The sequence below is a fragment of the Pezoporus occidentalis genome, unplaced genomic scaffold (assembly GCF_034315485.1).
Source record: "Pezoporus occidentalis ecotype Australia unplaced genomic scaffold, CSIRO_AGI_Poc_V1 ctg52, whole genome shotgun sequence".
Taxonomy (NCBI): domain Eukaryota; kingdom Metazoa; phylum Chordata; class Aves; order Psittaciformes; family Psittacidae; genus Pezoporus; species Pezoporus occidentalis.
This window is the reverse complement of record NW_026915858.1, coordinates 3,705,917-3,722,307: the sequence shown is the minus strand read 5'-3', so window position 1 is coordinate 3,722,307 and position 16,391 is coordinate 3,705,917. Positions and strand designations below refer to the sequence as shown.

Here is a 16,391-nt window from a genome sequence, read left to right as displayed (position 1 = left end):
ATACCTATCATAACGGTGGAACTCTGAGCAGGCTACTTAATGAGCAAGCACAGTCTGGATAAAGAAATACAACCAGTAAATTAGATGAAGCATCACTGGGCAGGGGCATCAGAAATCACGCATACCTAGCAATTCTTCAACAACAGGTATGAGGTGATGCTCCAGCTCTGCATATAGTACTGATAAACTCCTGGTTAAGAACATTCACAATTCACAGGCCATAGAAAATAAATGAGTGGAATCGATCCAGCTTTGGAGTTTGGTTTTTGTTTGTTTTAATCTCCCATGACAGCTACTTGGAAAGGACTCTTCCCAGCATATGATGGATCACTGGCAAAGAGCTCATGACCACCTACTTGGGTTTTCTCATGTTCCTCACCCAGAAGAACCATAAGAAAATGGTCCCACAGAGCACTGGGGGGTGTGGGGGAGTGTCATTGAACTAAACCTTCAAGAAGCCCAACAAAGCTTTTAAGAAGGAATGTATACTTTTTAATTATATGAGGAACTAAAGTAAACATGATGAAGAGGCTAAATAAAACACTGTCATGTCACTCCTTTCTCAATCATAAGATCCAGTGCCTGAAGAATACTCTTATGTCTCAAATGTGATAATGCAGAGAGATGCCAGAAAGGCAAGTGGGCACTCCTTATCAATTTTCCCAACAGCAATCAAGCAAACTTTCTAAGAAAGTACACTCAGGAGGAAAGCTTAAGACCCTGTTTGCCTCTGAAAAGCATTTTCACTTTTTCAGTCTCTACAGAATGTGTATACTATACTTTGATGATAATAACTGTTAGTAATCTCTGAACATCTACAGCAGCTTTCAAGCAATCAGTAAGTTAAATAACAAGGTTTCCTAGATAATGGCTTGAAGCAGGCATATCATACTCTCCATCTTTGCTTATTTCTATATATAGACAACCACAGTGCAAGCAGGTCACTCTGCAGCCTCTAATGTATCTGTCCATGTCACAAAGATAAAAGAAAGGGGTTCATACATATGAAAATGAAATCCAGAAAAGTAGCTACATGCATTTTGCAACACATGAAATTAAGCCAGTGCTAGAAGAGAGGATCTTGTTTTACAGTCATCAGAAATAATTTAAGCACCATATATCCCTTATCAGAAGCAAGTATTTTTTAGCTACACAGATCTTCCCAGGTAGAAGACAGCCATTTAACACTAGCAGGTCATTCTGATTTAGAAATAGGAATAAAGGGAACCTTTTTTCTATTAGAAAAAACAACATGCATGAGACAGCAGACACCAGAATCTACCCTTCTTCATCCTGCTCAGACCCTAGCAAGTACTGCAACCCCTTCTGCCACTGCAGTAAGATCAGCATGGGAAGGATTTTAAAACAGGATCTTCCTTTGAGTTTTAGTCCCTAATGACTCAGTCTTTTGACCACATGGGTTTTGCTTAATGACTCAAAGATATTTGTTAGATTTTTAAGTTGATATTTTCACATCAACTGATCTTTGTTGAATAAAGATTTTGAAAGCTGAGAGACATTAGTTTCATACGTTAACTGAGTTGCCTTTGTTAAACACGATACATGTTCTTAAATGTTAAAAAGCCCTACTTAAATATTACAGCCTTGGTAATTTTTTATCAGCTGTGTATCTATGCTCTTTACTAACTTCACTTGCCTCTTCCTCACTGCTGTTATCCTCTTTTTCTTTTTCATCCTCTTCCTCTTCTTCAGCTTCACTGCTGGAGCTGTCTTCTTTTAACTCTGTTTTCCAGTTACTAGGAACAGTTCTGTTTTTACGGAATTCAAGGGCTTGGTCAAAAGCTGTAAAAGGACCAGCATTTGTTAGCACTGCAGGAAATACCAGTTTGACCAAATGTTTTAATCAAGAAACATAGCTGGGGATGGGGAGGAAGGACTGCTAATTGACAGTTTCACCACCAAATTCGAAGAACCACAACCACCACCCTACGCTGTTCATCTTTATTTGTCCTACCCAACTAAACCAGCCTAGTGCTCTCTGCACATCAAATTATTCAGACCTATTATTAGGATTATTACCGTGTTAGTGTCTATTGACACATGTAAGGATCTTCTGTATTAGGGCATGTATGAAAATTTCATTAAGAGAATCCCTATTCCAACAGGATTACACTGTGGTTTACATATATTGACTAGAGAAGAAGAGGAATAGATAAGCAAAAGCTAATTGTAAGAGTTCGATTACACAAACTGAAGCTTTCAAATGAATCCACAATTCCAGTTTCCTGAGAGTGCATAAATGCGACTTACAGCTATTAGGGGTACTATGGTGAGAATAACTCTACAAAGATCTAATGCAAGAGGCCAAATACTAAATAACGTGTAATGCCATTGTGTCCTGTCATTACACCCTTTGTTTGGCAAGTCTACATTTAAAACAAGTGTGGTAGTGGAGGGGATTGTTTGGGGTCTTCTGTTGTTTCGGTTTTTTGTGATTGGTTGTTTAAAATTCCTCTAGCTTTTCAGAGGTGTTCTACTTCAATACATTACAGAAGGAAAAGATCCTGTATTTTAGCATTTTTAAGACATGAACCAACCTACCATAAATTTGGTCCAATTTACATAACAAAGTAAATACATACTCATGTGTTTTCACACAGGAAGTAAATTTTACCTTGTTTTAATAATGCATCAGGCTTTGGTGAAGTTTCACTGATCTCCCGAACATCTTTTCTTGGCACAGAAACACTAGATAATTTAGAAAGTGTTAAAAAAAGAGAGATTTAAAAATACTTTTAAGTTAAATTAACAGTATACTACAGAGCTACCACTAAGACTAACACCCGTACTAAACATGCAGAAGCAGCATATGAAGTATATTTTGACAATTCTATAATGTTAGTCTGGTACAGTATTAGTCAGGTGGTTAGACCACCCACATACACTCACTGCATATTAAAGACAGGATTCTTCTTCTACTAACAGGCAGTTTCTGGAACCTCTCAAATATATATTACTTAACAAAAACTTTATACTAATTTAGCAAGCAACTACTCACCCACAAACAATAAGATCCTACCTTGCTTAAAACATAAATGAGTATTAGTATAAATTGTCAGTATGAAAGACTTCTAAATTGGAAGAACAAAGCACTTTTTAATTTCTACTACGGCTATATCCAAGGAAATAAATCTGAACTGCAGCTTTGGGGGGGTACACGCTTGTGTGTGCACATGCTTATGTGTGTTTCCCCAGTGATGTGCACTGATGCTTAAGTAACTATCAAATGGTAAAGTAACAGCCTAGACTTAGTAATTAAACCTCAAAGAAACTGTTAAATATTTCAATATCTTTTTCTGCAAAAGCATTCTGTTAAACTGAACCAAGTATAATGAACAGCTGTAACTTTAAAAATAAAACCCAAATGATAGGATAAATAACTTGTCATCCATCAACCCCCCTCTGTGACCAACATGAGTTTAAGAACACAAAGTTTCTTATTCTATTACAAATATGATACAGTTGAGTTTTCTAGGTTTCTCTATCTTCTTTTCTACTTTGCGTAGTGTTACAGCTCTTTTCAAAGAACAAGACAATATGGAGTTCTAGTCTAGTCTGAGAAAAATGTATGTTTTACTACCTCAAAAAAAGAAAGAGTTTCTCTGCGTGCATGTGGTATATGTGCACTCATGCACACACCTCACCAGTGCACACACCTCACCCACCACTTTCTGTAGCTGGATAAGATTACGGCCACATCTCTGAAAAGCAGTGCTCTATTCCACACAGAGCAGGAAAGAGTCTCAGGGCATTCTCAAAGTCACAAAATATGCTTTGTTTGCCACCACTGAGGCAATGAAATTAAAATGAAGACAGACAGACTTATGCATCCCACTATTAACAATGACAAAGTTCACCACAATATAAGCTGCTAGCAGTTTTCTAAACATTAGAAAAATCTTGGCAGAAACTTAGTGAGCTTACTGATGTCATTAATGCTTTACCCAAACACATCTCATATTACATTCATCTAGCTGGTATAGATTTCATTCAATTATCAATGTCTACAGTCCTACTCACAATTTGCCATCCTTGAAAGAACGAACAAGAATATTGTCTTTTTTCACTGCAATATCATCACTACAATCTGGACAAACCACCTGCAAAGATATTACAAATGCAAAGTTTATAGAGAGAAAAAGGAAAAAAAAAAAAAAGAGTAATAGTATATCCAACACTTGTCAGAAAGTTTTTGGACTCTTTAGCAGCACTGAGATGAGGGCAACTGACATCCCTCAAAACAGAAATAATCTTGCTTAATTACAGAATAGATGAGTTCATGCTCACTTCCTGGAGGGAACTGACAGCTGCTGCCAAAGACATAAGTAAGAACAGCATTCTGACAAAAGTTAAGTACCTGTCATGCCACTACAAGTTATTCAACTCTTTATCCTAAAACAACAGAAATTCCACCAAGTGTTGACATCTGAGTTAGAGACCTCTTCTGAAAAACTTCCATAAACTGCAAGTATGTAATCACACACAGTTTCAAAACCAAGGCCATACAGGATTTATGAAATATAATTTTATAATGGAGGATTCATGAGCTATCTACCTATAAGAGTGCCTCAAGTAGTATAATATGTTCTTTAATTCAAGAAGTAGACTAATCAAGTCTAGCACCGAAACAACATACTAGTTATCTGTTGCAATTTTAAATGCTACTAAAGTTTTGTTAAACCAGTACACAAGTCCTTAACTAAAAATCTTCAAGAATTTAGTAACACATCTCAAAATTCCAGAGTTACAGAACAGAAAAACAACCCTCTCCATCCTCTTTCTTCTCTCAAAACATGCTCCCTTAAAACTAAGAAAATCTAGCCACCCCAAGGAGCAGCAAATGACCAGCAGCACTAACTTAGCCCTGGTAAATACTACTTCTCTCTCATACCAACTCCTTTCATGCCTATTTTTTCTACCACAAATACTGCATGACAATTTTTTTCCCTCTTCTTACACAGGTTACCAGCCATATAGCATTTTAGAAGGTAAAGTCAAAAGCACCAGCTGAACTGGAAACAGAGTTGTGTACCACAGAGCACAGGCTAAACATTCTTCCAAAGAAAAATAAAACTTTAGAGCCAAAGTCTCCAAATTCAATGCATTCAACGGTCTCCAAAGAAATTACTTTACAATACTACAACTTACTAACTGAAATGCAGTTTGAGATACAGTTTGGAACAGTGTTTTAATATCAAGGTAAAAAGAGAGTGATTATCATTCCCCATCTGAAACAGGTGCAATTTCCTAGCTTTCTAAAGACTGAGAAAGGCCCTTATGGCCTTAGCTATCAGTTTTCTAGAAGCATCAAGATCTTAGTAGTCAGAAATCCTTCCAGAGCTTGGAAAACAGCTTACCACAACCTCATCTTGTGCCTTTACATCAAGCAGCGTCACCTCAATTTTGCCTGAATCAGGTTTTCTCAATTTCCTTCCAAAACAAACTCCACAGGAGTCACAGGAGAGAGATGATCCTATGTAAACTCAGTTTTCTAAAGTGCCACAAGCAGGTTTCCTCAATGCATCTTCCAAAAGCTTTTAACTACACATTAAAACTAACAATGATATAAGGTTAACTAAATCATACTTTGACATAAGGAGAAACTGCCAGGCCTTTTTACAATTACGTCATTGCTCTCAACCCTATTTCTCCCCTTTCTACCCTCCCCAAAAAAACACAAACTGAAGAAAAGCCCCCATGCATGCAGGAATAAAACAATGTAGTCACTCACTGAGTCCTCGAAATAATTTTTAACAAATTCAGACCCCTGCAGTTTTACTTTTCTAAATGACAGCCCACCTGGCTATAGGACTGATATCCAAAGTAATCTATTTCCACTACTAAACTGTTATTTGCTGTAAAGGTTTAGACTAATCCCTGAACTTCTTTTCCCATAATAAACTTGCACAATGTCCTCTGTGCCCAAACACAAAGCTTACCTGTACACAATACCATCAATAACAAAGTAATCATGGGATACATATTCTTCATCATATTAAAGCTGAATTTTCATTATTCACATAATTACAATTAGCATGATATAAAGTTAAAGCAAAATTGATCAGTAATAAGATGAAATTACTTTGTTGATATAGTAACCTGCTTACAAGATAAAGGAATGGACGGGCACAGGTACAGGGGAGGGGATTTAAAAGAAAAAACTGTGGAGGGGAAAAAGGGGCAGAAAAAGCAGCAGCTCTTCAGAGCACAAAACCTATTCTTTGGCACAACCTTTCAGGTTAAATGCAATATGATGTTTATTTACACAGCCATAAACCTGATTACTAAAATAACAATTAATCTAGGATACGCTATTTCAGAGTCAACAAGCTCTACCCTCAAACTTCATTCCACTACTGCTCCTCAGTCACTGCAGGAAGCTTTCCACAAAGGTATTGTGAGCTATTCCAATCTCCAAATGAAAGCCAAAGAATTCCAGTGTGTACCTTTAGTATACCTTGGGATCACAAGCAACAAGTCAGTTAACCTTTCAGGTCTGACCCACAGCTATCCTGACTAGCCCTACATTAGTTACATGCAAGCCCAGTACCTACCGGAGAGGCTACCATGGAAACGGCTGTCTGTCACGTGCATGACCAGAGGGGCTAACCCATCGGTGTGACATAAAACAGCCCAAGCCAGTCTAACTGACCGCTCCTCAGAGTGCAACTATAAGGCAGGCGACAATGCATCAATCTTGATGACAGCTTTCAGCAAAGAAACAACTCGATTTTCTCGTCTTATTACTGCAAACCTCTCTTAAAGCTATCTGTCCGTAACATGGTATCACCTTGCTGTATATTCTGCCCTCTCCCCTGTAAAAAAGACTTCAGTGACTCATTCTCTTCCATCAACTTCTCCAAAAGAAGTCCTGCTGGAAAGCCATTGGACTCCATTACAACACACAGGAGGTGACACGTACAAAGAAGCAACTGAGAGATACTGCAAACACTAAGACAACAGTTAAATGTTACTGTATGGCAGTACAGTGTTAAATGTACAGCATCTTTTGAGAAAGCAGAGCACAAGTCTTCCTGAAATTTGATAAACATTATAAGCTTTCACTGCCAGGAAGAAATTATTCAAATATTTATAATGAATAATCAAATACAAATTAAAAAGTATGGTACCAGAAGGTACCACATATGGAAATAATTTTCAAAGATGCAAGTCAGTCTATGTTCAATCCTTACATTAGCAGTAATATTTTATTAGAAGTTTATTTTTAAGTGCCTTTAAGCCTGAATAAAGGAAGATAGAAAATATCTGTACTAAAAGACTACAATAGGCTTTTAAAGGAAATCTGTTGGCAAATCTCTACTATCTACCATGGCAACAAAGAAAAAAATAAGAAAGATTTCATTATCAACTGTGTTTATATTGAACCTAGAAGAATAGCATCTATGCAATCACTGAAACTCCCCTCTCTTTTGTACTACTTTGTATTTTCTTTCTTGGTAAAACTTGGTAGTTCAGAAAAATTGCATGCAATAGCTCAGGAAAAAAGCCCTGAAATTTTAGTTCAATAGTACTTGACATATCATTGAGCTGAAATTAGGTCAACAAGCTTTGTCTGCTTGGATAAACTAAAGCCATGTTAGCAATCATTTGTTGTAAACAAACTGTTTACAAATATAGTATTTCCTTTAATTATTATGATATGATCCAACTTGAAGAAACACAGTATGTTCTGACAAGAATATAGTTTAATCCACCAAGAAGAAAAAAAAACAAAGCAAAACAAAACCAAACCACTTTTCTTTGATGCCCAGAAAACTAATGAAACTTTACAAAATTAAAATAAAGATGAAACTCTTACCAAGGCTGGAAACCACAGAGCTTTCTTTTTATCCACACTGAAGCAGTCCACACACACAACTTTTCCCAGTAACTCATCACTTTGTTTCCTATCATCTTCATCTTCATCGCTGGAAGAGGATGAAGATTCTTCTTCAGGACTAAACAACAGAAAAAGACTTAAAACTCAACTATTCAAAACCTGCCTACTGTAATTACTGGAGACCCAAAGCTGTGCTTCTTAAGTAGAGCCATAAATAATAGTGACTTGAATTGCCTGTTGTTTGAGGATAAAACCAAACTGAAATATTTATGCAGATATTATAGTAAAACATTACAAACTCAGAAATGGAATTCCACATGTAATACATGAAAAAAAAAAAAAACAAAAAAAAAAACAACCAAAACACCACTGTGCATCCACATGGAGGAACAGAAATGCACTGTCAGAACATTCAAAACTAGAATTCTGCCTTAGTGAAGCACGGTTCAAAATTATGGCTGCAGTTGTAGTTTTGCACCAACACTAGCTAAACTGTTGGTTTTCTTCTTAATCTCTCTATGCTTGTACTCTAACAGCCATACAGAATAAAAAGCTATGAAGATAAACAGCAAGGACATTAGCAGTCTATTTATCCTGAAACAGTTCTTTAAAGATGTGCAGTGAAGCATTTTAATGACCATTTCAATTTCACATTGAATGAAGTGTTAGAATGTAAGTAGATGGGCAAAGGTGCAAAGACATTTTGATTAAAAAGGGTTCTGGTTTATTGTCTTGACTGTCCCAGTACAAAGTGGCACCTGGGTTTAACCATACGGGGAGTCTAAGTGTACAGAACTACTCCAACTAAAATCACCTGCAACTAATTAAAAATACCAAAATAACAACAATAACAACAACAGTAATAATAATAAACCCCAAACAAAACACAAACAAAAAACAACCTACCACCAAAACCAAACCCAACCAACACCCAGAACTGCTGGTGACCTCTCTCTTTTGTTACTAATTACTTTGAAAAAAATACAGGAAATACACAGTGTGCTCAACGAGCACAACAAGCAGAGTTTTAAAAGCTATTTTCCATTTTTCACATAACTACTGAGTACAAAGTTCAGTATTAACAGAAGACTCACAATTAGCATTGGTGTAAAAGAAGAACACTGATTTACAGTTTTGGGTGAGTTATGTTTCATTTTCCCCATCTTAATTTTATGCTATCATTTGCAGTGCTCATAAACCTTGGGTTGTTTTTTTGTTTTGGGTTTTTTTTTTCCCCCCCTGACATCTTTTTTTAAAGTAGTGATTTCTCTAAAATACTGTATGAAGCCCTTCAGGCTGCTTTCTGGGCTTTGAGAAAGTCTTGTTGGAAGAGAAGTAAGGCAAGGACTAGAGAGAAAGCCAGGACTATTTTAGAGAGACTTCAACCTAACTCACACCAATATCTCTGCAATTTGTCTTTTTACTCAATTCAGTCAATATTAATCATAAGTGTGTTGTTTCTGCCATAATAATGACATGTACAAGAGAAGATAACCTGACATCAGGATGCTGTAGTCACATTCTCTGTGGTATATACCAGCTTTTTTCCACCTGTTTCCTTAATACATCACAAATTAGTGAATCAATAACTGAGTAAACTTCTAATACCGCTACATCTAGAGGGTTATATTTATTTCAAACAACTGAAATGACAAGAGCATGAAAGGAAGCATGAGAACTCCTTTCTCACCCCACCTCAGAACTTTAAAAACAACCAACTCCCACCTCACCAAACCACAACCCCCCACCCACCCACAAACAACAAAGAGAAACAGTCAGTGGAGTATTTACCGCTGGTTTTTTTTTCCAAGATCACAACTACCAAGAACTTAGTGCCTAGGAAATCAAGTCACAGCTCTTGAACTCTGTTTTTCTATCAATAAGCTTTGCTGCAAACCCTACTACTGTTCACCTCTTTCTAAGAGAAATAGATGAGGCCTTCAAAGACTTTGTAATGAGAAACCAAAGGTCTATATGAGGATTCTAGTACCTCCGACAAAGACTTCAGATCAGCTGGACAAAGACTGTATTTGAGTCCAAAGCATTTATAATACTAATATTCTACTACAGAGAAGCTTCTGAATGTAGCTTAACAATGTAATTTCAGTTGATATCTAACTTCGGGTTTTTACTTAAATAACAAAATCAAGAACAAAACCCCACCTTGCCTATACCTGGCACTATTCTAAAACCTGATTACATGAAGACTTGTAATTCTTGCATGCAACAACGCAAACAAAATTGACTTTCAGTCTGAATGCTAATCAACACCTTTCATGTTTTTTGAGTAAGAGAAACCTGAACATACAGCTACACATGCTGAAAACTTCAGAACTGAAAATGTACAGCACGAATATGTTAAACTTACATATGATTGGATCTCCTTCCTCTGTTTGTTTTCTTCCCTATAACAGGAGTCCCAAAGTGTTCAGGATTTGTGAGTGGAAGCTGATCTAATGTCTGTTGAAATGAAAAAATACATACACATACACATATAAAAAAGCCTGGTATAAGTTACTCTCCGAACCATGAATTTGTATAATCTGGTTAAAGTAATTGTTGCCAGTAAAGAATTATAAAAGAAATATGTAAGTACAGCATAGACAGCACTGTTCATTTTTAAAAATACCGTGGGGTTGTTTTGTTGGTTTTTTTTTTGGGGGGGAAGGTGTTTCAACGCTTTCTCCCTACCTCCAAATAATTAACTTTTTCCAACACACAGACAGTTCTTCTCAGAAGTCCTGCCTTTCAACTATTCAAACACAGAATTAAGTGTCAGGTTATCAGGTACTTTACTGACCTGGGATACTCCATCTCTACAGGATTACTTATTTGCTTGTCCTACCATCAGACTAAAAACCCCATCATCTACTCATAAATGAACAAGATTTCCTATGTAATGAGACTGCTAAATAACTCAGTAGCAACAAACATGACAATTATATTTTTGTTGGTAATTCATAATTTGATATGGGAGAGAATGATTCTAAAACAATTTTGAAGAGGTTGCTACATTGATAATTGAGATGGTGCTAACTGATGCTATATTAGCATCAAGACAAAAAGGGAGAGAAAGAAAGGACTTCCTCTTTTTAGGAAGAACGCTAAAGCATCAACAGAAGGATTCCATGGACATGCAGTACCTACTTTCCGTAAGACTGCTGTTATTTGTTTAAATGATTCCAAATATGAAGGCTCCTATACAGACAGGTTTCTTGCGTAGCCAATTACACTTTTTCATTGAAAGAAGGCATAAAGCCTTCCAAAGAATAGAGTGGACTCTAAATTACACTTCTGAGTCGTGTATTAATTTTTAAACATAAAACACCAACAAGAATCTCAAAAGTATTTTGTGTCAGACAGAACTGGACATAGAGACAATAAAAATGGCTTTTTAAATCTTAAAGTAAACGCATGATTACTTCCGAAGGCGGTGGAAATACTAAAAGATCCCACACACTTGGGAAGTCAGAGATGAAGCTAAAGCAACATCAGAACAAGACAACTGTGTGGCACTAGTCTAATTACAGAAGAAATTGGAGATGCAATTTTCCCTGCTGAGTAGCTGTGCAATCATGAGGTGATTATTAGAAATGCACAGAACGTGCTTCATTGAGAGATGGTGACAGTGAATCGTATATCAGTGACTTCTGGCAAGACATTAAAAGTTAAGTCCATGAGAATGATGACAAAATAAAAGAGTAGGAGTCACCTGAATGTACACTTTCTTTGAATCTGACAAAATAATCTGAAATCACTCTTGTTCAGCCAAATGAGTCACAAAGCAATTTACAGACACTGAAACTTTTAGCCTGCTTACTGTGCAAGTAATACTCTTGAAACCATATTAAAGAAGTACCTGTGGAACAGAATCAACCTAGTTGTCAGAAGTGCTAATCATTAATGACAAAGAGCTAATTGAGGGAACACCACAAATATTTGAATTATAGCATTTATATCTGAATCCAGATTTAGGCATCTAATTAGGCCCTCTTCTTTACCTGTGTTTAATCCTGACTTAAGGTCCTAGAAGGTATTTGAACCGTCACAAGAACTCAATAGGCAGGCAACAAGCTCTGCTATCTACAATACTAAACCATATTCATGTAGAGCAAAAAAAAAAAAAAATCCCAGTCTTCAGTGGCTTTCCAATAAGCTTACATGATTACATAAACCTGCCCATCAGTCCAGATTGTCTTACATAATAAGTAGGAATAACCCTCATTGTGAAATCTCAACTATTTGAAATTTACTACAGTTGCCTGCATACTTTAGTATGCAAGTCACCTTTAAGAAAACAAACCAGCTTCAAAATACTGGTAACTGTCTTCAAATTAACAGGTAACAGCAACTTATAATTTCCCTTTTAAAAGAAAAGGAAGGACTGAACTACCAAGTTTATTAGCTTTTACAAATTAGGCTTGAACATTTACCTAAAAATCCAGCAGAACTTATGTCCAAATATGTACGTTAATTTTTTCATGTACCTTTTTTTTTTCCCCAGTGAACACTTGGATATTTTTATACACAAAGGAAAGCAGCCAGACCCTATAGACTATTTTATGTAACCCTCTTTTTAGTGGCATGGATGTACATAACATAATGAAGACTGAGGTACTAAAAATATCACTTTATACTTTTTCTAAATAAAAAAATGTCATATAAAAATTCTTCAATTACCTCGCTTTCAGCAAAATGTCTTTCTCCTTTTAGACACAGGGAAGAGCGTCTAAGAGTCTTCTCATCACCATCATCAAACACTGTCACCAGGTAAGATGTGAGGCAAGCAAAAAAACATTTTTTTTAAACAAGTGATTGATTGGATGTCAGAAAGAATGAGATACATATTCCTGTAGCCAGTCCTTACAACAAAGCTGTGCACCTGGATACTGCTGCATACTCAGTAAAGCATTTGTAAAGATCAACGACATACACAGGCTGCTGTCTCACTGTAGCTACTCCATGCCCACATATGTTAAATGCAATCTAAAGTAATCGGTAGTTGAGCAGACAATTCATTGATTAGGACAAAAACTAAAGATCAACACAAGCTAGAATCAAAAAAATACTGCTCAAGCATTTTCAATTTTTACAGAATTTCATCACATTACCAGAACTCCTACAATAGTCATATGCAAGCTATGCTTACTATGGAGAAACATAAACAGATATTGTGAGGAAAAGCTACAGTTTAATGTTGCGTGAAGTTCAACATCTTTCTCTGACTCAACAACTGACTCTTTCTCTACTGACTACAAAACAACAGTGACATCAGCCTAAGGAAGATGACAATCGTCAAAGTGCAATCATTAAAAGCAGCTGTAGTGAGAGAACTGTGGAGCTCCTGGTTTCTTGATTTTCTGCTACCTCTGCTATCTCCAGATCAACTGGAAACAAGTTCATAACGCATGTTCTCAGCTACATACTTAATTTTTTTGAATCCTGAAATGCACTGCTCACATTCAAGGTGGGATCTTCAGAAGCTGGTAAAGTGATCATACATAAAGTAAGGTTTTGTCACGTCTCCTACAGGTACTTAACAGATAAAAACTTCATGATAAATTTTAACTCTCAGGCTATGCTTACACTGTCCAGTGGGACAAGAACTGGCTTCTTCTCCACACCAGTGGCAATTATATTCTTGGTCCCACACTGCTATGACCTTGAACACTTTCCTGGGCACCCAACCCCAAAATTAGATCAAAATACTACATTAAAAACATTTCAGCAATTTCTTAACATGTCTCTTTCACCTTCACTCAAATCTTCTCTTCTGTCCGTCAAAGTAATGCCAAGCCTGACTCTTTCAGTCTCATTAGAATTCAATTATGTGGTAGGAAACTAAAAATATGTAAACACTTCCACAAATAAGAGTCACAATAACAGCATTAGGAGAACTGAATGGCTGTCAACTAGCAAAAGATACCTGGCAAGACCACAGAGATTAATTTTCAGTCATGTCTGGCTTTCAGATAGTGGGTGTTATACTCTATTTTCAATATTTACTAATTCAAATAAAAATATAAAAGTAACAAGGTACATCAAAATTCTTGAACAGTGTTTATTTGATATTAAAGTAAATTTTGCCTATTTCTGATTGTTTTTCATGCCTATCTAAAATTCATCTGCTGATGAACAGAATTCCTCCTTGCGACTGCCATTCCCTAGTCTGTGTACAGTAATTACTACAGTAATTGTTGAGTACTGTTTAGTGATAAAATATTATGGATGCACACCTGTCACTTCCAAAATTGCTGAAAAGTATCAAGGGTAAGAACTGTACAAGAAAACACAGATTTGGAGCTGCATCTCTAACAGCCAGCACATAATGAAGCCTCCCCCTTTGTTAAGTGAAGTAGAAGGCAGCAGGTTCCTAATTCAGTTTGTGTTAATTAACATAACAGTCTCCTTACATAATGAGAAAGTAAAAAAAAAAAAACCCACACATAAATCTATCCACTTCAAGGGATAAACTGACTACAACAGAGGTAAATCTATTCAGAGCTAGGCAGGTAGCCACATTAGGTATCCTTATGGTAATCTGCTTGTGGCCTCTTCCCTGCCAGAGGCATTCTTAATCTTGTTTTGTTACATGAATACATTCAAAAGAAAAGCTTCAACCTTCCTGAAAGACTTGTGTGGCCACCATAGCACACATGGCTGTAATGACATTCTAATCTAATGGAACATCCTCAAAACAGTCCACTGAGCAGACATACAGGAGTGTGATGTATTTAAGAAGACCTACACTGAGACTGCAAGGGAAAAAAAAAAAAAAGAAAAAAAAAAGGCAACTTAATGCAAATAAAACCACTTTGAATTCTGAAAAAAAAGCAATGTAATGACAGAAAACTCCAGGAGGTAAGACTACTTTGAAAATGCACAATTCTGAATTTTTAGTAAAGCAAACAATTTTACAATTTTTTTCTTCCCTCATAATAAATGGAGTTAAAAGTATCACTTCAACTTTCTAAAGACATGTTTATATGAATGACAAAACAGTATCTGGCTACCAGGATGGGAATACCTTGAACTTTGAGTTTTGACAACTAAACTAAGGACACTTCATGTATTTACATAACTGTGTTATATTAATTTAAAAAGGCTATACCAGCTGGGGGCTCTTTGTGGGTTTGGGGTTTTATTTATTTATTTATTTTATTTAGTTCCTATCTTCCTCTGGTAGAAAAGTAGCACCAAAAAAAGACATGTAGACAAACTGATGTATAATTTCTATTCAGACAACATCTTATGAACATAAGACAGACAAAGGTGCTCTTGAAGCAGCCTTGCCCATACTTTAGTGTTAGAAGAGTTCTCAAGCAGTCCTAAATAATTATTCCTTTAAATGCTACATGTTACTGCTGCAGTGGCATAAACAGTCTTAAGTAAGCACTTCTGGAAAGGCCCTATTTCAGATCTTTCCCTTCACAAAGTTTTTAATCAAATCACAGTAACTTTATTCCAAAAATCATTAACAATGCAAGTACTTCTCAACAAGTGCTAGGACAACATTAGGTAGCTGCTGGTTAAGATGTGTGCTGATTCTGAAATCTGGTAAATGGCAACTACCCATTGAAGTAGGACTTTCACTTAGATCTGCAAAGTCATCACTGTCTGCAAAGATAATTTCAGTCTCATGCCACTTACTCTCCTGACAAAGATTATTCTGATTAGCCACTGCTAGAGTCACTTCTCTTTCAAAGTGCACTGCACAGCCAGCAGCTGTGCCACTTACTCTGCAAGGTCAATATGCTTTTGTCTACTTTTATCTATAAAATATGGTTTCTGGTCTCAACTCTTACATCTCCTCTTCTTATTTTCTCTAGTTCAGGATTTTTGACAGACATCTACTTCGATTTACAGACTGCAACTCCATGACACCTACCTATAAAATTTTATCTACATTGACTCCTACTGTATTCTTCCTGCTGAACTGCTAACCTCATGCTTTCTCAGAAGGACAAACATTGACATACAACAGTTCTAACACCAACCACACCATTTTATTCTTGAAAGCTCTCACATCTGATCCACTCCTATGTTAATTATAAAAACACTGCCTATATTGTTAACTCTTGTCTTTATACCTCATGTTTCACCTGATCCTAACTTGGTCTCTCCTTTACTCATACATTCTACTTGTCCAATAAGAAAACAGATAGTATTTTCTGCAACACTTCTCTGGAAGGACTTATCTAAACTTGCAGCTCTATTCCTTTCTAAAAGGACTACAATTAGGGGAAGTTAGTCTTCCCCTAGATGTTCAACTTCACTTCATCTGTAACAACCCTTAATATCTCAAAAACAATGAAGTCTTGCTAAGGTTCTTTCAAGACTTGGTCTTCATCTTCCCATGTTCCAGGTCCTTCCCAAGGAAGGGAATATGTAGTTTCTCAAGAAACTACAAATCTCCTTAGTACCCTTAAGACTAACAGATGGAATGTGTATTTTCATTCTACAGTTGAGCAGTTTTCCAAGACAGACTGATCTACTGGTACACAGCATCAAAGCATAAACCCATGTATGT

General features: G+C 36.4%; 1 protein-coding gene across 1 annotated transcript in view; it reads right to left on the bottom strand.

Moving 5' to 3' along the window:
- Positions 1–16,391, bottom strand: part of ARID4B (AT-rich interaction domain 4B) — an 87,338-nt gene that overhangs the window by 34,744 nt on the left and 36,203 nt on the right. Inside the window, 6 exon segments of the mRNA XM_062637426.1 lie at positions 1,658–1,803; positions 2,636–2,709; positions 4,042–4,121; positions 7,841–7,979; positions 10,230–10,321; positions 12,542–12,621. Coding sequence (XP_062493410.1) covers positions 1,658–1,803; positions 2,636–2,709; positions 4,042–4,121; positions 7,841–7,979; positions 10,230–10,321; positions 12,542–12,621 — 611 coding nt within the window.